This window comes from Acinonyx jubatus, chromosome D1 (genome assembly GCF_027475565.1).
Source record: "Acinonyx jubatus isolate Ajub_Pintada_27869175 chromosome D1, VMU_Ajub_asm_v1.0, whole genome shotgun sequence".
NCBI classification, from domain to species: Eukaryota; Metazoa; Chordata; class Mammalia; order Carnivora; family Felidae; genus Acinonyx; species Acinonyx jubatus.
Genome location: NC_069390.1, coordinates 107,812,722 through 107,835,993, shown reverse-complemented (window position 1 = coordinate 107,835,993; position 23,272 = coordinate 107,812,722). Strand labels below are relative to the sequence as shown.

The following is a 23,272-nucleotide window of genomic DNA, read 5'->3' as shown; positions in this document are numbered from 1 at the left end:
ACTATTGTCTCAGACTCTAGCTTCAAAGATACGTTTAGATTATATTGTTTGAAAAATGTAGTTTACATCCTGTCTGTGATATATAATAGATCTCTGGTATCTTTTTCGTTGTGATATTTGTGACAATGATATGGCTACTCTTCTCTAAGTAGAACCATAGAAACTAAAAGAGTTTCTTATTTTGACCAACTGAATATATATACAATTCATGTCTTGGGCCCTATTACCAATTACTGGATAATGAAGTGGATTTTTAATGATGCTTTTAAAATATGCTTGCCATAGATATTCTTAAATATAGAGAGAATGATCATCTATCTAGAATAGTTGCTCAGACAAATCTTCACAAAAAACAGAGAAATAAATTGGATGATTACTGGAAGTCCCTTTCGGCTTTATGGTTACAAAACACATTGTTTACCACCCAAATGTTTATTGATTTACTTATGATCATAATAAACCCTAAGTAAATTCCTGTGCAGCATAAGCTTCCGTGACTTGAGCGAGCTTGGTGCTCTCTCCATGTTCCTGTGCTGTACAGAGCACACTGCAAGGGCTGACTGCTTTTAGTATGAGGGCTCTGGTGCTCCCAGCCTGTGCTGTCCACCTGATGGCAAACCTCTCCTTATTCCCAGTTAAGGAAGTAGTTTAATCTCCCAGTCCCCTGAAGAGATTCCATGACAGCACCCTGTTCTCAGTCTATATGCCTCCCCTTAAATGTCCAAGCTTTCTGGCCTCCATGTTGTTCAAAACAGAGGCCTACTAGACCCGGGGAGGAGAGGGACAGGGAGCTATCAGAGAGCTCAGGGTCTAGATCCTGTCTCCACACTAAGTGTTGCCCTAGGGTCCTCATAAGTCTTGGGGTGCGGTTACAAAAGTGATCACCATTTTAACAAATACTTGGCATATCTATAAATGTTTTCTAGCTACACACTTAGAGAACTTAAAAATACTCATAAGCCCCACGGTTACACTGGACACTAGTTAATATGCTCCTTAGCTGCGTTTTGTTGTAAACAAATCGTAATGCAGCCGAAATGCCTGACTAGAACAAGAAATGGATTACATTCAGTAGACATAAGCGGTCTATGAGGATACCATCTGAAGGAAAAGAAAGAGCCCCTTCAAGGTTTCAAGGAAACCAATGTTTCCAGCTCATCACCCTCAATAGAAACTTGGGTTTTATATTTGATCCAAAAGAGAAAAACTCTGGACAGGCTGTGCTCCTAATTGCAGGGCGAGTCTGCGATAATATTTTCATGCAGTATTGATTCGTGGGAACAGCTCTCCATGTTAGCACCATGTGCAAAAGAAGCCTATCTGTCACGATGACAATGCATTCACATCAATGAAACTGCAGAAGAAAAACTCTTTTGTTTTTTTGAAATCTCAAAGCCATAAAATACAGGGTTCCTCCCCCACCCCCCACCCCCCGGCTTATTTGGCAAGAGGAAACAGCATTCTTGGCAAAATGTCCCTACTACTGCTTTGTCACTAATGCCAGCGTTGAGGAATTTGCTCCCAAGAATGGCAGGTAGACTTAGGAGGCATCAGTGGTTGGGCGAGGTGGGGTTGGGGGGAAGTACTAACAAGTTCCGTAGCAGCAAGCTGCTTATGACAATGCCCTCGAACATAGAGCACAAGCTACCTAGATTTAGAAGCGCTAAATTGAAAAGGGTCCAATGCAGCAAAGCATTTTGTTGTAACCGGCATTCGGTAGAAGATAGCAAGAAGACTTTTCTGTGATCCTAGTTACAGCGCAATCTGTTATTAGGAAATTTGATTTCCTCTGGATTCCATGCTACATTAATTAAATTTAAAAGATACGTTTACTAAGCAGACTTACGGTGCTTTCTCAGCATCTGAAATCCTGTTATGTGTATTCTCAGTCCAAGCACTAATCTGTCTAAATATGTCAAACTACATTTGATTAATAGGTTAGTTACATAATATACCAACTACACAGTAGCAGATTCTGACAATTGAATAGTGTTGTGTGTGAAATGGAATTATTCAGAAGAGAGATGTATAAAAATAGGTAATATCCCTAAAATATTTTGTGGAGTTATAGTTCTTCCTGCCAGGAAGGCAACCACAGAGCTATGATGTACGTATGAAATGTCTGTTCGGGGAAACAAAATTATAAAATATTCCTCACATACCAACTCACTAAATGTAGGAATTGATCATCAAAACTGGCTCTCAAAAGTGATAGAAATATATAGGGAAAGATACCTGTATGTGCGACAAACAAGAAAACACAGAATCTATTTATTGGTTAGTTGTGATTAAAATATATATATGACTAAAAGCACTCCTATGGATGGACACCTCTTATTTCTGCCCCGCCCCCTTCGGTTTCTTTTTTACTGACAGTCATCACCCACCTTTTTCTAGGATTATTGCCTAACATAACACAGAAATTCTGCTGCTTGTTCTCAGCAAATCAGTGGAAGAGAAACAATCTCTTTGCACTCCCCCTTCATGACCCATGTTGTGGGCTTGTGCTTTGTGGAGAAGTCTTTGATCTGCTGAAGGTCTCAGAGGCTTGTCTCCCGGAGGAACATGGTGCCAATGTTGTAGGAAACTTTCTTGATTCTTGATGAAGAAAGAGAAGGCTTTGGCTGCTTAGGACCAGTCCTTACCTCCAGGAAATAGCAGATCCCAGGGATTTCCTTTGGAAAGTTATCTGGAAGCTCTTCACGGGACCGAGGAATGAATGTGAAGCTTTCTTCCCGTTTTAATAATCTAAGAAGAAAATACAGATGATGTGAGTCAAATAGGTCAAATCGGCAGGATAAGGGAGAATAAACAGACAAAAAATTTAAAGGCTCAGGAAGCCTATCAACGACCAAGCTCATGTTGACACCTCTATTTCTTTGTGAAACACGTGGCCTTCCTAGGGCTCCAAATGCCAGGAAATGTTGTTTGTCAGGAAAGATGCCTTCATGTTATAATTTTTTTTTTAAAAATGCTATTTCTGGTCCTACTTGAAAATATTTTTCAAATTTGATTTTTTTCCTAAACAAAAGGCAAAAGAAAACTGTACAATGCAAATTCTTTTTTTAATGTTTACTTATTCATTTTGAGAGCATGTGTGCATGCACACAAGCAGGGAAGGGGCAAAGACAGACAGGGAGACCGAGAAACCCAAGCAGGCTCCAGGCTCAGCATGAGCCCAACTTGAGGGCTCAATCACACGACTGTGAGATCATGACCTGTGCCAAAATCCAGAGTCAGATGCTCAACTGAGTGAGCCACCCAGGCACCCCATGTATAACACAACTCTTTATTTGAATATGTAGTATTTACCCTTTCTGGTTTTAAAACCTGCTTAAATTCTGGAGCACTCCTCTTATGTTTTGCAGATTCTTGATAGGCTTTAAATGTGTGTCCTGTGTGTCAAACATATCAGTTATTTAGCATTGTAGAACATTCATGACTTCAAGTGTCTTCAATAGTTGGTCACTGATCTCTAGCAATGTTTTGTGAACTCCAGCATTTACTGGTCAGTGTGACCCTTCCCTTCCAGTCACACTTACTCTTTTCTAGTACACAAACACCAGAGACTTACTCTTGTCCAGGTCCATGAAACATTAAGTTCAATACCCAGACCTAAAGGTGTGGCCCCACCGTTCAATTTAACTCAACAGCCCTCCTAGGTTGCTTCTTATTGCCTGAGAAAAATCTCCTGGGCACTCTTGTGAATATACTCGTGAGTAGAATACCAAGTTTTGTCAACAGAGATGGAAACATGGAATAAAAGAAGCAGAAAATAAATACTGAAAACCAAAGCCCACAGTAATAGGGAAATGTGTGATCAGTATCAATGCATTTCCAACCATGTTTACATAACGAGGAAACACAGTGAAGGGTCTGCATCAGCAGTAGGGTAAGACAACACTTTGAAATCCTAAACATGTAGACTTTATTTGGAAGGCACAGTGGAGCCAAACCCAGCATCACCCCTTTCCTAAAAACAGCTCATTTTCCTGAGCCAGGTGAATGGTGACAGCAGATACCAGGTATGCAGTGTAAGAGACTGGTCAGGTACAAGAACCAGCTGTGGTAGAAGGCAGGGTCAAAAAGGGCAGTAAGTTCATGGAAAACAAAGGCCGTGTGGGAATGAAAGAGCATTGCACAAGCACTGATAATCATCTCCACACTGAGAGGGAAAAAAACATTCCTTGATGTTTAATGGATAAAATATATGAAAACAACAGATGATAGCACTAAGAATTCTTATAGTAGGAGGAGCAGTCTATATTTACTTTTACTAACAGGAGTGGTACCATTTTGCTTTGTAAAGGATTTTTAAGCTTTAGTTGTCTTTTTAATGTTTATTTCTGAGAGAGAGACAGAGATGGGGGTAGGGGGGAAAGCGAGAGAGACGGAGACACAGAATCTGAAGCAGACTCCAGACTCTGAGCTGTCAGCACAGATCCCGACACAGGGCTAGAACTCATAAACCATGAGATCATGACCTGAGCCAAACTCGGACGCTCAACTGACCAAGGTACCCAGGTACCCCAAGGATTTTTAAGTTTTAACTCACCATTTCTTTAAAAATATTATACAATGACCATACTAACTTGGAATATAAGGAAATGAGGCTCTAACATTTCAGAATTCTTTCCCTTTTTCATCCTCATCCACATAACCCTATGCAGAATCTCTTCTCTGACAACTACATGCTCTTCTCTGACAAATTTATGGTAAAAGCAAGCCTGGATTAAGTTAGGCTGATTTGCTCAATCACTCTAATTTAATGTCTTAAGCAGTAAGACAGCAGTGGCCTTGGAACTAGAATCCAGATTTGTTAACTCCTAATTAAGCTCAACCCTACAATAAATAATAAGTCTACACTAAGATAGGATGCCTGGAGGGCTCAGTCGGTTAAGCCCGACTCTTGATTTCAGCTCAGGTCATGATCTCACAGTTTGTGGGTACAAGCCCTGCATAGGGCTCTGTGCTGGATTCCTGCTTAGGATTCTCTCTCTCTCTGCCCCTCCCCAACTCATGCTCACTCTCTGTCTCTCTCAAAAAACAAACAAACAAAAAAAGACTACACTAAGATAGCTTTCCGTGATAACAATGAAACAGATATAGGTAAGGCATTAATGACAATCACAATGAAATTGTTGGTAGTTTGCTTTCTTTTTGTTTTTACAGATGTCAATTTTCTGTACATACAATATATAACCAGTCACTTCTGAAATAAAATGTAAGATTCCCTCAACAGTAGTTAAGTTTAGCACTGAATTCCACAATAATTTTGCTTAGCTCAAACAGAATGGTCATCGATGTGAAAATATTTGGGTATCAATCAACAAACATGTTGAGTGCTGGCGACATGCTGTAATGGTCTTCTGAATGGACGAGAAGAAGTAGGGATGCCCAGAATGACTTAACATAGAATTTAAAAGGCAAGAAATACTCACAGGAACAAAGTAGCAGCAATACAAGACGGTCTTGAGTAACACATAAAATAAAATCCAAAGAAGGAAATTCTGCATGGTTACTAGAGAGATGACTGTGCATCTTAGTACAAAAGTCAAGAGCCAGAGCAATAAAGTTCACCTCTACCAATTATAAAATTGAGCCACAACACCAGCCTTTCAAACAAGTCTCCTTAAAGGCCCATGCAGTAGATAGGACTCCACATGAGCTATATTCTTCTATTTATGTTAAGTCCTCTTTTTTTTAATGCTCTATTTGAGTCACCAAGCTCTTCATATTTTGCTGTAATTGAGATGTTCTGACACTGAAAAATAACATTGAGTTTACATCTATAAAAGTACTTGTAAATGACTGAAAGTGGGTCACTAGCGGCCTTAGAGGCAGTGCTTTTAAATAATTCACTGCACTTTGGTAGGAAACTTCACAATGAATTGATCTCTTGACCTTTTAAATACGTCTCATATTTGATGTGCTAAAAATCACAAAGACAGTAGCTTTTATGGGGCTTTATTCTTCTCCAACTAAATATTTTCGTATTAATAAACTCAGTACAGTTTTAAACTTCAATAACAGGAATGAGAGCACAGAAGAGCAAATTCACAGAAGCTCCTATGATATCCAGGATTTAGCAGCGTTTGTATAAATGAATGCTGAAGTGAAATATTGAGATGACTTCCAGTAGTACAATCTGAATGAGTTCCTGGTGGGTCTGTGCGGGAGGTCAGGGGAAACATTTCACACAGCATGCCTGGCGATGATGAGTCGTGGTGCTGAATAAATGCTCAAATGTGTATACAGGGATTAGGAATTTATACACTGATCACTCCAGAACCTCTGATCCCCTCTGAAATGCTTTATTAAGTCCAAGTCCCTGGACTGGCTCTAAAGCTCTGCCTAAGAATCCATTTCTTCAGCAACTTGGGACTGATATGGAAGCTTCGATGCCACACAAATCTAAATTCATCCCCAGCCATAATCCCCAGCTGGTTGATATATAACCTGGGGGTTTTGGCAACATGTTTAATAAGTATTGGGAAGGCACATAAATCCTACTTCACCTGCCTGTTAGTATTCATCGTCTCTCAACAAAGTTTTTCCTACAAATTGATTTTCAAGATGACAATACTCTGCTGCTTTGAATCACTGGATGGCCCCCAAACATGTGAGGGGAGCTGGATACCATGGGCGTCCATGGAGCTGCTCCCTCACTGTTAGGAAAACTAAGCCATCTCTGACCCACTCAGTTCTTATTTGCACATCTCTGACCACACCAAGCTTTGTGCTCTATCCTGTATTCTGTTCTATAAATGGACCTGAAACTTATTCGCACTGAGGTCCAAATGACCTAAATGTAATTTACATTTTAACACGGGACTCAGAGCTTTTTAATAGGTAACAGAATTGTAACAATGATATTTCAGGCAACTTATTCTGGGATTTATTAACTTCTGCAGATCAGAAGATTTATTAACTTCTGCAAATTGGCTTATATAAAATACAGCTTGGCCATCTATAGGATAAGGTCAGAATCTGGTCTTTCATTCTTCTATCCACTTCTATATACTTTTCTCCAATTACATACAATGATTTCATTGTGAATGATGTCCACTTGCTCTATGTATTTCCCGCAATTCTCTAGACTGTATTATGAGGAAAAATAACCAGTCGTGCAAGTCTTGAGCCAGGCTTCATGCAGTCTTTGGTCAGTGAATTCAGCCGTCAGCCAGTCAAAAGTTATTTTATTCAATGCCTTCCACGAGATGGGTGCTGACCCAGTGCATTTCTACTTCTGATCATATTAATTGTGGGACAGGAGAGGACTGAGAAGAATGTTTATTTTTGCTGAAAATATCTTTCTATAAAGTGGTTGGTTATGTTTTTGTTTTGATTTAGCCGAGTGGACACCATGGACCACCCACAGACAGAACCTACCTTGAGGAAATTAATACATGTCGTTGCAGTCTCTAATAGTGACCCACTAGTGTAGGTAGTCACCTAAGACCTACTTGTTTGAAGTCATCTTGTGAGATTAGAAAACCTTTGTTTCAATAACTGAAAAGATCCATGTAATATGCAGAAAGCTCTGAGATAGTGACCATTCAGAATGCTTACCAGAGTGGTCACTAACTTGTCTACTAATTACCATGCTACCACTGGCCAAAAGGAGATATAAGACCGAGGCAAGATAGGGTAATATATGCTGCATCTTTCAGAGCTGAGGGCCTGAAAGATTATCTGGATTATGACCTTTTAAAGACTTTGGATGTCTGAAATGTCTTTAGTTAACTCTCAGTTTGATTGTTCTCATTAGGCATTAAATTTTTGTTTGGAAATTACTTTCCCCTCAGAACTTGCTGCTAGAAACTCAGATTTCATTCTGTTTGCTACTCCAGTGGATATGAATTTTCTCCTTGATGTTGATCAGTCTCTCTCATCATCATCATTCTGTCTCTGGTATTAGGAAAATTAAGGATAATATCTCTCAATGTATCTTTTTCTCGACCTTTTTTAAAAAAATTATTTAACTTATTGTGAGGCAGCAAGAGACAGAGCATGAGCAGGAAAGGAGCAGAGAGAGAGAGAGAGAGAGAGAGAGATTCCCAAGCAGGCTCCACACTGTCAGCACAGAGCCCAACCTGGGGCTCGATCTCACGAACTGTGAAGTCATGATCTGGATAGAAACCAAGAATCACTTAACCCACTGAGACACCCAGGATACACTGCACGGGGTTTTGTTTGTTTGTTTGTTTGTTTGAAGTATAGCTGACCAGTGTAACATTTGTTTCAGGTGTACAACACAGTGATTGGACAACTCTACAATTTAGGCTGCGCTCAGCTCAAGTGTAGCTGCAGTCTGTCACTGTACAACACTATTCCAGTGCCACTGACTACATTCCCTATATGGTACCTTTTACTCCCATGACCAATTCATTCCATAACTGAAAGTCTGTACCTCCCACTTACCTGCACCCCTTTTTGCCTACCCCCTCCTCTATGGCAACCACCAGATGGCTTTCCGTACTTATGAGTCTATTTTTGCTTTTTATCTTTGTTCATTTTTTAGATTCCACATACAAGTGAAGTCCTATGGTATTTGTCTTTATCTGACTGATTGAATTCACTTAACATAATGCAACCTATGTGCATTCATTGTTGTCACAAATGGCAAGACCTCATTCTTTTTTTATGGCTGAGTAATATTCCATTTTTTAAATATACCATATATTTATCCTTTCATCTATGGCTACTTAGGGTGCTTCTGTAACTTGACTACTGTAAATAATGCTGCAAAAATATAGTGGTCAAGATATCTTTATGAGCTAGTGTTTTTTTTTTCCTTTGGGTGAATACCCAATAGTGGAATTATTGGATCATACAGCATTTCTAGTTTTAATTTTTTGAGGAAACTCTATACTGATTTTCACAGTGACTGCACCAGTTTATGTTCCCATCAACAGAGCACATGGTTCTTTATCTCCTCATCCTCACCAACTCTTGTTACTTCTTCTCTTTGTGAAACTAGCTATTCTCAAAGGTATAAGGTGATAACTCATTGTGGTTTTGATTTGCATTTTCCTGATGACCAGTGATGTTCAGCATCTTCCATGTCTGTTGGTATCTCTATCTTTCTTTAAAAAAAAAGAAAATGTCAGATCAGGTCCCCTGCCCAATTTTTAATCAGACTGCTTGTTTTTTTTTTTGTTTGTTTGCTTGTTTTTTGTTTTTTTTTTCTTTTTTGGTGTTGAGTTGTATAAGAGGTCTTTATAAATTTTGGAGATTAATGCCTTGTTGGATATGTCATTTGCAAATATCTTCTCCCATTCAATAGGATGCCTTTTTGTTTTGTTGGTAGTTTATTTCGCTGTGTGAAAGCTTTTTATATTGGTGTAGCCTTAACAGTTTATTTTTGCTTTTGTTTCCTTTACCTGAGGAGACATATCTAGAAAAAAATGTTGCTAATATTCATGCCAAAGAGATTACTGCCTATGTTTTCATCGAAGAGTTTTATGATTTCAGGTCCCACATTTAGGTCTCTATTCCATTTTGAGTTTCTGTGTATGCTGTAAGAAAGTGGTCCAGTTTCCTTTTGTAGGTAGCATCCAGTCTTTCCAACGCTGTTTACTGAAGAGATTTCCCCATTATACATTCTTGTCTCCTTTGTTATAGATTAACTGACAGTATAACTGTGGGTTTATTTCTAGACTCTGTTCTGTTCCCTTAATCTATGTGTCTATTTTTGTGCTAGTGCCATCCAGTTTTCATTATTGTAGCTTTGGAGTATATCTTGAAATCTCAGATTGTGATCCCTCCACCTTTGTTCTTTCTCAAGATTGCTTTGGCTATTCAGGGTCTTTTGTGGTTTCATACAAATTTTTGAGTTATTTGTTCAGTTCTTTGGAAAATGCTATTGGTATTTCCACAGGCACTGATTAAAAATATAGAATGCTTTGGGTAGTATGGATATTTCAACAATATTTATTGTTCCAGCCTATGAGCATCATATGTCTTTTGTGTCCTCTTCAATTGCTTTCATTAATCTTTTAGAGTTGTTGGGTACAGGTGTGTCAACTCCTTGGTTCAATTTATTCCTAGGCATTTTATTTGTTTTTGGTGCCACTATAAATGGCATTGTTTCCTTAAGTTCTCTTTCTGTTACTTCATTATTACTGTATAAAAATGCAACTGATGTCTCAGTTTGGTATCTTGCAATGTTATTAAATTTATTACTTCTAACACTGTTGTGGCAGCGACTTGAGGGTTTTCTATATTTTCTCTGTATCATGCCATCTGCAAATAGTGACAGTTTTACTCCTTCCTTATTGATTTGGATGCCTTTTATTTCTTTTTCTTATGTAACTGTTGTGACTAGAACTTCCAGTACTATGTTGGATAAAAGTGATGAGAATGGACATGTTTGTGTTATTCCTGGTCTTAAAGAAAAGGCTCTTGGGGCGCCTGGGTGGTTCAGTCAGTAAGCATCTGACATTGGCTCAGGTCATGATCCCACAGCTTGTGCTGACAGTTCTGAGCCTGGAGCCTGCTTCAGATTCTGTGTCTCCCTCGCTCTCTGTCCCTCCCCCACTCATGTTGTCTCTTTCTCCTTCAAAAATAAACATAGGAAAAAAAATAAAAAGCTGTCAGTTTTTCCCTATTGAGTATATACTATCTTGGGTTTGCCACACCTTACTCTTACTAGGTTGAAGTATTTCTGTCTAAAAACCCACTTTGAGAGTTTTTATCATGGAAGCATGTTGGATTTTGTCACATGATTTTTTTTTTTTGCATCTACTAAGATGAACATCTGATTTTTATCCTTCATTTGTTACCATAATGTATCAATTCATTTGCAGACACCAAATCATCCTCATACCCCAAAATAAATCTTACTTGATCATGGTCCATGATCCTTTTATTGCATTATTGAATGCAGTTTGCTGATATTTTGCTGAGGATTTTTACAACTATGTTCACCAGAGATATTGGCCTATAATACTCCTTTTTTGTGTTATCCTTTTCTGGTTTTGGTATCACAGTAATGCTGGCTTCATAAAACATATTTGGAAGTTTTGTCTTATCTTTTTGGAATAGTTTCAGGAAAATTGGTAGTAATTCTTCTTAATTACCTGAGAAGAACTTACCTGAGAATATATCTGGTCCTGGACTTTTGTGGCAGTTTTCCTATTACCAACTCAATTTTGTTACTACTAATTGGTTCTGTTCAGATTTTCTCTTTCTTCCTCATTCCATTTGGAAGACTGCATGTTTCTAGGAATTTGGCCATTTCTTTGAAATTGTCCAATTTGTTACCATGTAATTTTTCATAGTAGTCTCTTATAATCCTTTGTATGTCCATGGTGTAGATTCTTCTCTTCATTTTGCATTTATTTCATTCCTCTCCCCCTTTTTTTTTCATGAGGAGTCAAGCTAAAGCTTTATCACTTTTGATAATTTGGCCTTCCCAAAAAACAAACTCTTGTTTTCATTGATCTTTTATTTTTATTTTTAATGTTTATTTTTTCTATTTTAATTTTTATAAGTTTTTAATTTATATCCAAGTTAGTTAGCATATAGTGCAACAATGATTTCGGGAGTACATTCCTTAATGCCCCTTACCCATTTAGCCCATCCCCCCTCCCACAACCCCTCCAATAACCTTCTGTTTGTTCTCCATATTTAAGAGTCTCCTATGTTTTTATATTATTTTTACTTCCCTTCCCTTGCGTTCATCTGTTCTCTGCCTTAAAGTCCTCATATGAGTGAAGTCATGTGATATTTGTCTTTCTCTGACTAATTTTGCTTAGCATAATACCCTCTAGTTCCATAGTTGCAAATGGCAAGATTTCATTCTTTTTAATTGCCAAGTACTACTCCATTGTGTGTGGATACACCACATCTTCTTTATCCATTCATTCATCAATGGACATTTGAGCTCTTTCCCTACTTGGCTACTGTTGACAGTGCTGCCACAAACACTGGGATGCATGTTCCCCTTTGAAACAGCATACCCGTATCCCTTGGGTAAATACCTAATAGTGCCATTGCTGGGTCGTAGGATAGTTCTATTTTTAATTTTTTGAGGAACCTCCATACTGTTTTCCAGAGTGGCTGCACCAGTTTGCATTCCCACCAGCAGTGCAAAAGAGATCCTCCTTCTCCGCATCCTCACCAACATCTTGTGTTGCCTGAGTTGTTCATGTTAGCCATTCTGACAGGTGTGAGGTGGTATCTCATTGTGGGTTTGATGTATTTCCCTGATGGTGAGTGATGTTGAGCATGTTTTCATGTGTTGGTTGGCCACCTGGGTGTCTTCTTTGGAGAAGTGTCTATTCATATCTTTTGCCCATTTCTTCACTGGATTAGTTGTTTTTTGGGTGTTGAGTTTGATAAGTTCTTTGTAGATTTTTGGATACTAACCCTTTATCTGATATTTCGTTTGCAAATATCTTCTCCCAATCCTTTGGTTGTTTTTTAGTTTTGCTGATCGTTTCCTTTGCTGTGCAGAAGCTTTTTAGCATCAATTGATGAGATCCCAGTAGTTCATTTTTGCTTTTGTTTCCCTTGCCTCTGGAGAGATGTTGAGTAAGAAGTTGCTGCGGCCAAGGTCAAAGAGGTTTTTGCCTGCTTTCTCCTTGATGATTTTGATGGCTTCCTGTCTTCCATTGAGGTCTCTCATCCATTTTGAGTTTATTTTTGTGTATGGTGTAAGAAAGTGGTCCAGGTTCATTCTCCTGCATGTCGCTGTCCAGCACCACTTGCCGAAGAGATTGTCTTTATTCCACTGGATATTCTTTCCTGCTTTGTCAAAGATTAGTTGGCCTTAGGTTTCTGGGTCCATTTCTGGGTTCTCTATTCTGTTCCAAAGATCTGAGTGTCTGTTCTTGTGCCAGTACCATACTGTCTTGATGATTACAGCTTTATAATACAGCTTGAAGTCCAGGATTGTGATGCCTCCTGCTTTGGTTTTATTTTTCAAGATCGCTTTGGCTATTCAGGGTCTTTTCTGGTTCCATACAAATCTTAGGACAGTTTGTTCTAGCTCTGTGAAAAATGCTTCTGTTATTTTGATAGATATAGCATTGAATATGTAGAGTGCTTTTGGTAGTATTGACATTGTAACAATATTTGTTCTACCTATCCAGCAGCATGGAATATTTTTCCATTTTTTGGTGTCTTCCTCAATTTCTTTCAAAAGCTTTCTATAGTTTTCAGTGTATACATTTTTCACCTCCTTGGTTAGATTTACTCCTAGGTATTTTATGGTTTTTGGTGCAATTGTAAATGGGATTGATTCCTTATTTCTCTTTTGTTGCTTCATTGTTGCTGTATAAGAATGCAACAGATTTCTGTGCATTGATATTATATCCTGCAACTTTGCTGAATTCATGTATTAGTTCTAGCAGTTTTTTTGTGGAATCTTTTGGGTTTTCCATATAGAGTATCATATCACCTGTGAAGAGTCAAAGTTTGACCTCCTTGCCAATTTGGTTGCCTTTTATTTCTTTGTGTTGTCTGATTGCTGAGGCTAAGACTTCCAATACTATGTTGAATAACAGTGGTGAGAGTGGACATTCCTGTCTTGTCCCTGACCCTAGGGGGAAAGCTCTCAGTTTTTCCCCTTTGAGGATGATATTAGCATTGGGTCATTCATATATGGCTTTTATGATCTTAAGGTGTGCTCCTTCTATCCCTACTTTCTTGAGGGTTTTTATCAAGAAAGGATGCTGTATTTTGTCAAATGTTTTCTCTGCATCTATTGAGAGGATTGCGTGGTTCTTGTCTTTCTTTTATTGATGTGATGTATCACATTGATTGTTTTGCAGATATTGAACCAGCCCTACATCCCAGGTATAAATCCTACTGGGTCGTGGTGAATAATTTTTTTAATGTATTGTTGGATCTGGTTGGCTAGTATCTTGTTGAGGATTTTTGCATGCATGTTCATCAGGGAAATTGGTCCATAGTTCTCCTTTTTAGTAGGGTCTTTCTATGGTTTGGAATCAAGGCAATGCTGGCTTCATAGAAAGTGTTTGAAAGTTTTCCTTCCATTTCTATTTTTTGGAATAGCTTCAAGAGTATGGGTTTTAACTCTTCCTCAAGTGTTTGGTAGAATTCCCCTGGAAAGCCACCTGGCCCTGGACTCTGTTTTTGGGGGGAGATTTTTGATTACTAATTCAATTTCTTTACTGGTTATGGGTCTGTTCAAAGTTTCTATTTCTTCCTGTTTCAGTTTAGGTAGATTACATGTTTCTACGAATTCGTCCATTATTTCCAGACTGCCCATTTTATTGGCATATAATTGCTCATAATATTCTCTTATTATTGTTTTTATTTCTGCTATGTTAGTTGTGATCTCTCCTCTTTTATTCTTGATTTTATTTATTTGGGTCCTTTCCTTCTTTCTTTTTGATCAAACTGGCGAGTGGTTTATTAGTTTTGTTGATTCTTTCAAAGAGCCAGCTTCTGATTTCATTGATCTGATCTACTGGGTTTTTGGGGGTTTGTTTGTTTGTTTTGTTTTGTTTTTGGTTTCTATAGCATGAATTTCTGCTCTAATCTTTATTATTTCCTGCCTTCTGCTGGTTGGGGTTTTATTTGCTGTTCTTTTTCCAGCTCTTTAAGGTGTAAGGTTAGGTTGTGTATCTGAGACCTTTCTTCCTTCTTTAGTAAGGCCTGGATTGTTATCTGTTTTCCTCTTATGACCGTCTTCGCCGCATCACAGAGGTTTTGGGCTGTGGTGTTATCATTTTCATTGGCTTCCATGTATTTTTAAATTTCCTCTTTAACTTCTTGGTTACCAATTCATTCTTTAGTAGGATGTTCTTTAGTCTCCAAGTATTTGTTGTCTTTCCAAATTTTTTCTTGTGGTTGATTTTGAGTTTCATAGCATTGTGGTCTGAAAATATGCATGGTATGATCTTGATCTCTTTGTATTTGTTGGGGACTGATTTGTGTTCCAGAATGTGATCTCTTCTGGAGAATGTTCCATGTGCACTGGGAAGAATGTATATACCACTGCTTGAGGATGAAATATTCTGAATATATGTGTTAAGTCCATCTGGTCCAGTGTGTCATTCAAAACCATTGTTTCCTTCTAGATTTTCTGATTAGATGATCTGTGCATTGCTGTAAGTGGGGTGTTGATTAATTCATTTATTTATTTGTGTGCTCTCACATTTGGAGCATAAATGTTTACAATTGTTAGGTCTCCTTGGCGGATAGACCCCTTAATTATGATATAATGCCCTTCTTCATCTCTCATTACAGTCTTTATTTTAAAGTCTAGCTTTTCTGATATAAGTGTGGCTACTCCAGCTTTCTTTTGGCAACAGTCTGAAAGTGTCTTTAGGTCTAAAGTGGGTCTTTTGTAAACAACATATAGATGGATCTTGTTTTCTTATCCACTCTGTTACCCTTTGTTTTTTGATTGGAGCATTTAGTCCATTGACGTTTAGAGTGAGTACTGAAAGATATTAGTTTATTGCCATTATGTTTCTTGTAGAGTTGGAGTGTCTGGTGGTGGTCTCTGGTCCTTTCTAGTCTCTGTTGCTTTTGGTACGTATGTATGTATGTGTGTGTATGTATGCATGCATGTATGTGTGTATTTTCGTCTTTTCTCCCTCAGAGACTCCCCCTTTAAATTTTTTGTAGGGCTGGTTTAGTGGTCGTGAACTCCTTTAAGTTTTGTTTGTCTGGGAAACATTAATCTCTCCTTCTATTTTGAATGACAGCCTTGCTGGATAACGAATACTTGGCTGCATGTTTTTCTGATTCAGCACATTGGACATATCCTGCCACTCATTTCTGGCCTGCCAAGTTTCTGAGGAGGATAGGTCTGCTGCAAACCTGATCTGTCTTCCCTTGTAGGTTAAGGACTTTTATTCCCTTGCTGCTTTCATGATTCTCTCCTTGCCTGAGTATTTTGTGAATTTGACTATGATATGCCTTGTTGATGGTTGTTTTTGTTGAATGTAATAGGAGTCTTCTGTGCTTCCTAGATTTTGATGTCTGTGTCTTTCCCCAGGTTAGGAAAGTTTTCCACTATGATTTGCTCCCTTTTTTCCCTCTCTTCATCTTCTGGGACCTTATGATTCTGATATTGTTCCTTTTTTCTTTTTTAATTTGTTTTTTACGTTTATTTATTTTTTTAATGTTTATTTATTTTTGAGACAGAGAGAGACACAGCATGAACAGGGCAGGGTCAGAGAGAGAGGGAGACACAGAATCTGAAGCAGGCTCCAGGCTCTGAGCTGTCAGCACAGAGCCCGAAGCGGGGCTCGAACTCATGGACCGTGAGATCATGACCTGAGCCGAAGTCAGATGTTTAACTGACTGAGCCACCCAGGCGCCCCGACGTTTATTTATTTTCTTGAAACAGAGCTTGAATGGGGGAGCATCAGAGAGACAGGGAGACACAGAATCAGAAACAGGCTCCAGGCTCTGAGCTGTCAGCACAGAGACTGATGTGGGTCTTGAACTCATGGACTGTGAGATCATGACCTGAGCTGAAGCCAGACGCTTAACTGATGGATCCACCCAGGAGTCCCTGACCTTGTTCTCTTTTTAATGAGTCACTGATTTATCTAATTCTTAAATCGTGCTCTTTTGCCTTAGTCTCCCTCTTTGCTTCTGCTTCATTATTCTCCATAAGTTTGTGTTCTATATTGCTGAACGTCTGCTCTGCCTCATCCATCCTTGCCGCCGTGGCATCATTAGAGATTGCCAACTATGTTATCGCATTTTTTTAATTTCATCCTGACTAGCTTTTACTACTTTTATCTCTGCAGAAAGGGATTCTAATCTATTTTCAACTCCAGCTAGTATTCTTACTATCATCATTCTAAATTCTGGTTCAGACATCTTGCTTGTATCTGTGTTGGTTAAGTCCCTGGCTGTCATTTCTTCATGCTCTTTCTTTTGGGGTGAATTCCTTCATTTCATATTTTGAATTAAGAAAAGGAATTAATGTGGTAAAGAAAAATTAAAATTAAAATAAATTAAAATTAAAACACACACACATACAAATCAAATAAATGGTGCTAGATTCAAGGTGTGTTTTGGTCTGGGTGTTGAAAGGGTCTTGATAGATTAGAGGAAAAAGGGGGAGGGAAAGAAATCATTTGAAAATTTGAAAAAAATGAATACACTGAAATAGAATAAAATGAAATAATGGATGTAAAATATAATTTGAAAAATTTACAAAAAAGTAAAACATATAGTAGAAAAAATTTAAAATATATATATTTAATTGAAATTTAAAATAAAAATATTTTTTCTGTCTGTATTCAAGACAAAGGAAATAAAAAGGAGAAAATAAGAAAATTGAATAGATGGACCAGGGAACAGACTGAAATACAATTGGAATTACATCGTTTTCCCCTAGAAGTCAAGCCATGAATTGATTTATAGCCCTTAAACTAAGCAGGTGGAGAGACTTGTGTTCCTGAAGAGCGAAGTTGGCCCAGTTGGGTGGGGCTTAGTGTAACAGCTCTATTCTCCACTAGATGGCACTGCTTAGCTTATTGGGGTGGATTGTTGAGGCACTTGCAGGTGTGTCTGTGAATACGTGAGAGTGGTGAACATGGTGTCACCCAGCTACCCTGTCCCTGGTATCAGAACTCTGTTCTCCCTGATCAGCAGTCATGCACCTGTCCTTGGCTTCTGTCCACTCCCCACTTTTCCATGGTTTGTGACCAAGCCCCAGGCAACACCTCCCTCCTGAGTTCTATCTCAGATGCAGCTGCTTTTCCCAACCCCTTACTTCTGAGGGACTGTGGCTTTGACCAGTTTTGCCCCTCTGTGGGAGAGTCTCACCGAGCAATGGCTGGGTGCTGGCAGCACCCAGGAATGTTAATGAGACCATGCCGCTGCTGATGCCTAGAGACTGCGGCTGGGTACCAGCCCACCCCAGAAAAAGTTCACATGATCGTGTAGCAGCAGCGTTTCAGGGATTATGGAAAATCACAACACACATCTGGCACCAGGCTTCACCCTTAATGACCTTGTTCCAGCACCAGGGAATGTGGTTGTTCTCCAGGGTCCACTGGGGCCTTTGCCTATGGGGGTGCCACACAGCCTCTACCAGATGTCCTCCCTGCAGGGAAACTGCTTCTCCTCGTGTGGCCCAAAGACTCCAGACTTCACACTGCTTCCGGGGATTTGCCCTTCTCACCAGAGCACCACCAGTTATTGACCTGCATAGTTTCAGACTCTGTGCTCCCCCTGTTTATAGAGTCTTAATGGAATTTAAACCCTCTCCTTTCTCCTTTCTCCCTTTTTAATTCAGTCCCTGTGGCTTTTTCCACTTTTCCACATTCTCTCCAGCAGATTACTCTCTGACTCCACATTTCATGTCTACGTTGTCATATTTTACATCTTCTTTTGTGAGTCCTCTTAACTTTTTTGATGTAATTGATTTTAGTACTTCCAGTTTTAATCCTCATAATAGCTTTCTAAGTGATTGTTCTACTATTTTTACTGTGTTTGCTTTTATCACGGGATTTTTTCTTTCATAATTTTCTTGGTTTTTTTTTTTTTTTGAGAGAGAGAGAGAGAGAGAGAGAGAGACAGAGGGAGGGGCAGAGAGAGAGGGAGATACAGAATCTGATGCAGGCTCCAGGCTCTGAAGTGGGGCTTGAACTTACAAACTGCAAGATCATGACCTGAGCCAAAGTTGGACACTGAACAGACTGAGCCATCCAGATGCCCCAACAATTTTCTTATTTCTAATTATGGCCTTTTCTTTTCCATTTAAATAAGTCACTTTTAACATTTCTGCTAAGGCATGTTTAGTGATGAAGTCCTTTAGGTTTTGTTTGGGAAACCCTTTATTTCTGTTTGTATTCTGAATCAACCTTGGCATGTAGAAGTTAGGCTTATATTGTTTTCATAGTACATAACTAGTTGTTTTTCTATCTTTAGTCATGGTGTGGTCCTCCTTGGGTTTATCTTGTTTAGAACTCTGTGTGCTTTTTTCACTATTATTTCATCAAAGTTTTCTGCCCCTTTCTCTCTTCTCTGTGACCCTCTACAACACAAATGTTTTTTCACTTCATGTTGCCCAAGAGATCCTTAATATATCTTCATTTTTTAAATTCTTTTTTTGCTTTTTGCTGTTTGGCTTGGGGGCTTTCCATTGCCTTGTCCTCCAGATTGCTGATCTGCTTTTCTGCCTCCTCTAAATCATTATTGATTGCCTCTAGTGTATTTTTCCTTTCAGTTATTGTATTTCTCAACTCTGGTTGTTTTTTATATTTTCTATTGCTTTGTTCTCACGGAGCTCATTCACTCTTCTCTCCAGTCCAATAAGCGACTTTATGAACATGACATTGAACTCCTTGTCAGATTGCTTATCTCCATTTCACTTCGTTATTTTCTCTGAGGTTTTGTCTTATTCTTTCATGTGAAGCATATCCCTCTATCTCTTCATTTTCCTTGACTTTCTGTGTTTGTTTCTATGAATTAGGCTGAACTGGTACTTCTAAACTTGAAGGAATGATCTTTATATGGTCATCTCCTATAAACACTATATATGCCTGCTGACTTTGGCTAGCTGGTTGAAACTGCATCTGTCATGGGCTGGGAGTCCCAAGGCTTTCTGAATTGGGTCCACCCTGGAGGAATGACTGGAGCTGAAGTGGGCACTGCCCAGGGAGACATGGGGCTGTTTATGCAGAGGGCCCCTGGAAGGACACATGAAGCTGAAGTGAGTACAAGCCAAGGGTCTTGGAGTGCCTTGCACTAGGGGTACCCTGGCAGGATAGCTGGAGCCAAGATAGGTGTGGGCTGGTGGTTTCCTGAGTGCTTTGCACAGGAGGTGACCTAGTAGAACAGTTGGATCAGAGGCAGGTGTTGGGGGGTCCTGTGGCACTCCACTCAAGGGCCTCTGGCCAGCTGGCTGTAGCCAAAACAGGCATGGATGAGGAGGTTATGGGGCACCCTGGAAGTTGTCTGGGACCAATGTGGTGTGGATATAGAATGTTACGGGGTGCTTTGCATCTTTGTCACCTTGGTGAGATGGCTGAAGCTATAGTAATCACGGACCATGGGTGTCCTGTTGTATGCCATGTGGGGGTTGCCTAGGTAGAACAGGTAAGGCTGGTGTGGACTTGGAGCATAGGAGTCACTGAGGTTGTAGGCTAGTAGGGAGGCCAGGACAGTGCTCTTGTCTTTGCTCTCAAGGTGTGTGAGGGGGTGGGGATATAAACCATAGTATTTGCCAGCCTTTTCCATCTGGAGAGAGTTCCAGCAACTCCCCTGGCCATACTCTAGGGCGGGATCTTTTATATTCTAGTTGTTATTTGAAACCATGGCTTTTTTTTTAATGTCCCAGGATATCTGGGGCTCTTGTGGGCTAGGGATCCAGGGCTTGCAGAAGCAGCAGGTTGGCTATTACACTCAGACTCTGTCCTGTCCACACCAACAAGTTAGAGCAGGAATGCAAACAGTGGCCCTCATCAGCCCCTCTGACCTAGAGAGAGTCCCAGTAGTTCCCCAACATATGGCAGGGGTCTGGGTTGTGTTATGCTTCCTCTATGTTCTAGTTTACGTTTTAAGCAACAGCTTTTCTTATTTTCCACAACGCAGACAAATATGCTCACAGTTTCTTCAGTACTATCCCTCCCCACTGTGAATGGTAGTATTGGAGGTGGGCAATCCCTTCATTACTCTTGTCTTAAGTGGTCTACCTCTTGTTGTGCAGAAACTGTTCAGTTATCCCTCAGTTCTTCAGGAGGAATTGCTCTATAAATAGGTGTAGGTTTGGTGCATCCATGGAGGAGGGGAGTTTAGGGTCTTCCTGCGTCACCATCTTGGACCACAACTCCATCAATGCATCTTTTTTAATCATTAAAATGACCCCTAGTGGAACATTTTAACATAGGAAGTTAGATGTTTTAGTTCTGGGAATTTTGTTATTGTTGTTGTTAATTCTTTGATGATTTCTTATGTTTTTCCTATATGTGTTCTTTTTCTGGATTTCTGCTTAATCAGACATGGGGCTTGGTAAATTGATCAGACATGGGGCTTGGTAAATTGATCCTTCAACTTGTTTTCCTTTCTATCTGATCTACTTGCTCATTTTTCTCTTGTATTTTCTATGAGATTGCTTTCAGTATTACCTTTTCATTCTTCTATAGAATTTTAAAAGTTCACATACGGCATTTTTAATTTCCAAAGCTCATTCATGTTATAGGATTGTTTCTTTTTTGCTGTGCTGTGCTCTTAATTATGATCTGAAACCTATGACAATATTAATCAATCTTTTATTGATTTTTGGTTTTAGTGGTTGTTCTCTGTATTGTTTATGCTTCTCCAGACATTAAATAACTTTTTTTTTCTTGTTTGTTTTGGTCTTTCTCTTTCATATTAAAGGCATTCAAGAAATGACTAATATTCCTCAAAGTCTCCTTCTATTTAACTGTGAGCCATTAAAATCTGATTGGAGGCTTTGTCATAAATGTAGTAAGACTGTGGAATTGTGAGTCTCCCCTGACTATGTCATTATGCTCCCCAAATAAAAAATATATTTAGTGGTTTTCCCTTCAGCTAATTTGTCCAAGTACTAATGTTGCAAACATGCCCATTGCATCATACCTAGCTTACAGCATTTTGAAAGCTGAATGGAAGGAAATCAGCTAGAAATATCACTGTTCAGTATGTAGACTTTTACTTAACCCCCCCCCCCCCCGCCATGTTCACTTGCCGAAATATAGAACAATTTCGGTTCAAAATCTCAAGGAATGCAAACCTCTGATATCCTTATCAAGTTACTTGTCCCCTCAACTGTATTCTTTCTTAGTAATGGAGTTACAGGTAAGCACATCATTACCCAGATAGAAAACTAGATTTCCCCAAATGCCCTACCACTGTTTGTGTGTGATTATTAGGTTCTTACAGTTAGATGAATTTGCCCATTTTAAATGGAAGAAGTGAAGTAGACTCCATTTTCCTTTGGCAACTGTTAACACTGACTGTCACGATTAGAATTTTGCAGAAGATGTCTCCAGCTTCTAGTTCCCTGAGTCTCATAAAGTGGGCTTTTCTCACCTATTGGTGTCTTCCTCACATAATTGCCTAATCACTGGAATGTATCCACTTTTCAGTTTCCTGATGCTCAAAGGCAGCAATGGGAGTGGCCATAGCTCTAGTGGCAACCTCAGGGGTAGGGGCTTGCCTAACTAGCCAGTTTTGCATGTAAGGCATCATTTTGAGATATCCAGTTTAGAATCTGCTCTTTGTCCCATTTCATTGATTCTGTAAACACATCATTCATTGTATGAAATCTCTTCCTGCTTAAAATAGTTGAAGTGGTTTCTACTTCCTGTACTTATTCTGGAAATCTTCTCCATTATATGTTGTACTTGGTAAATTAACCCTCTTGTTAGTTCCTTTCTCTCATTCTGTGTTCGTGTATTTGAGTGAATTGGCCAATATCTAGATTTAGAGTGAATATGATTGCCTCTTACCGGTACCTTTTTTATCAGAACCCTAGACTTCAGCTTTGTCCTCTGGACAAAGTCAAATACCACTTACGTATACACTCTCCATCTTGCTCTCTTCCATTCCTTGTATGTTGGGAGAGAGCTGTACTTCTTTTACACCTTTACTATCATTTTACTATTGTTTGAGAAAATATTAATGATAAAGTCAGGCATCTATCTGCTGTGTTACATTAGAAGTCTCTGCTGTTGCTAATTATCTATCTGAATATCTTTTTGATAAGGAAAGTATCTGGACTCTATTACGGTGGCTTTAGACACTATGCCTTTGAATGCTGGAGAAAGATGACAGTTCTGAAAAATGAAAATAAAAAATGATGAAGATTCTTTATGTTTTTTAAAGAGTTCTGTAGGTCCTGAATTTCTCCTATTCATCTTTCCAACTCAGTGGAAGAAATGGAAGTCTCTGTATTTTTGCTTTGTGCTTCATTGCTCTTTGCTCTGAGATCTGATGTGGTTTGAAGACAGGCCCAATGCAACTATAGTTATTGAGTCAGCTAGAGAGCCTAAAATCCCTTGAAACTCAGTAATTCATGCTCTGGAAATAACACTCTTTTCCAAATAAGGACAGTAAGAATCCAGCTCACTATGAAATACAGCAAGAAGGATCTCACCAAATATGTATGTATTTTAAGGTCACAAACACTTGAAGTTGCAGATTTTGTGGCAATTCTGTAGAATTATCAATTTATGGGTTTTTAATTCAAGTTAATCCTCAGAAAGGGACAGTCTTCCTGTATGTCCTCTGAAAAATACAGGGCAGAGAGCCCTATGCTGATGCTGTGACTCATTTTTTTTCTGCAAGCATCCTGAGT

The 23,272-nt window shown here is 39.1% G+C and overlaps 1 protein-coding gene across 2 annotated transcripts in view; it reads right to left on the bottom strand.

Moving 5' to 3' along the window:
* Positions 1-2,242: 2,242 nt before the first annotated feature.
* The window catches only part of GUCY1A2 (guanylate cyclase 1 soluble subunit alpha 2), a 318,707-nt gene continuing 297,677 nt past the window's right edge, over positions 2,243-23,272 (bottom strand). For both annotated transcript variants that reach the window (XM_053204169.1, XM_053204170.1), the window contains exon 8: positions 2,243-2,748. In XM_053204169.1, the coding sequence (XP_053060144.1) occupies positions 2,541-2,748 (208 nt within the window). In that variant the 3' untranslated portion in view covers positions 2,243-2,540. The remainder of the gene's footprint in view (positions 2,749-23,272) is intronic.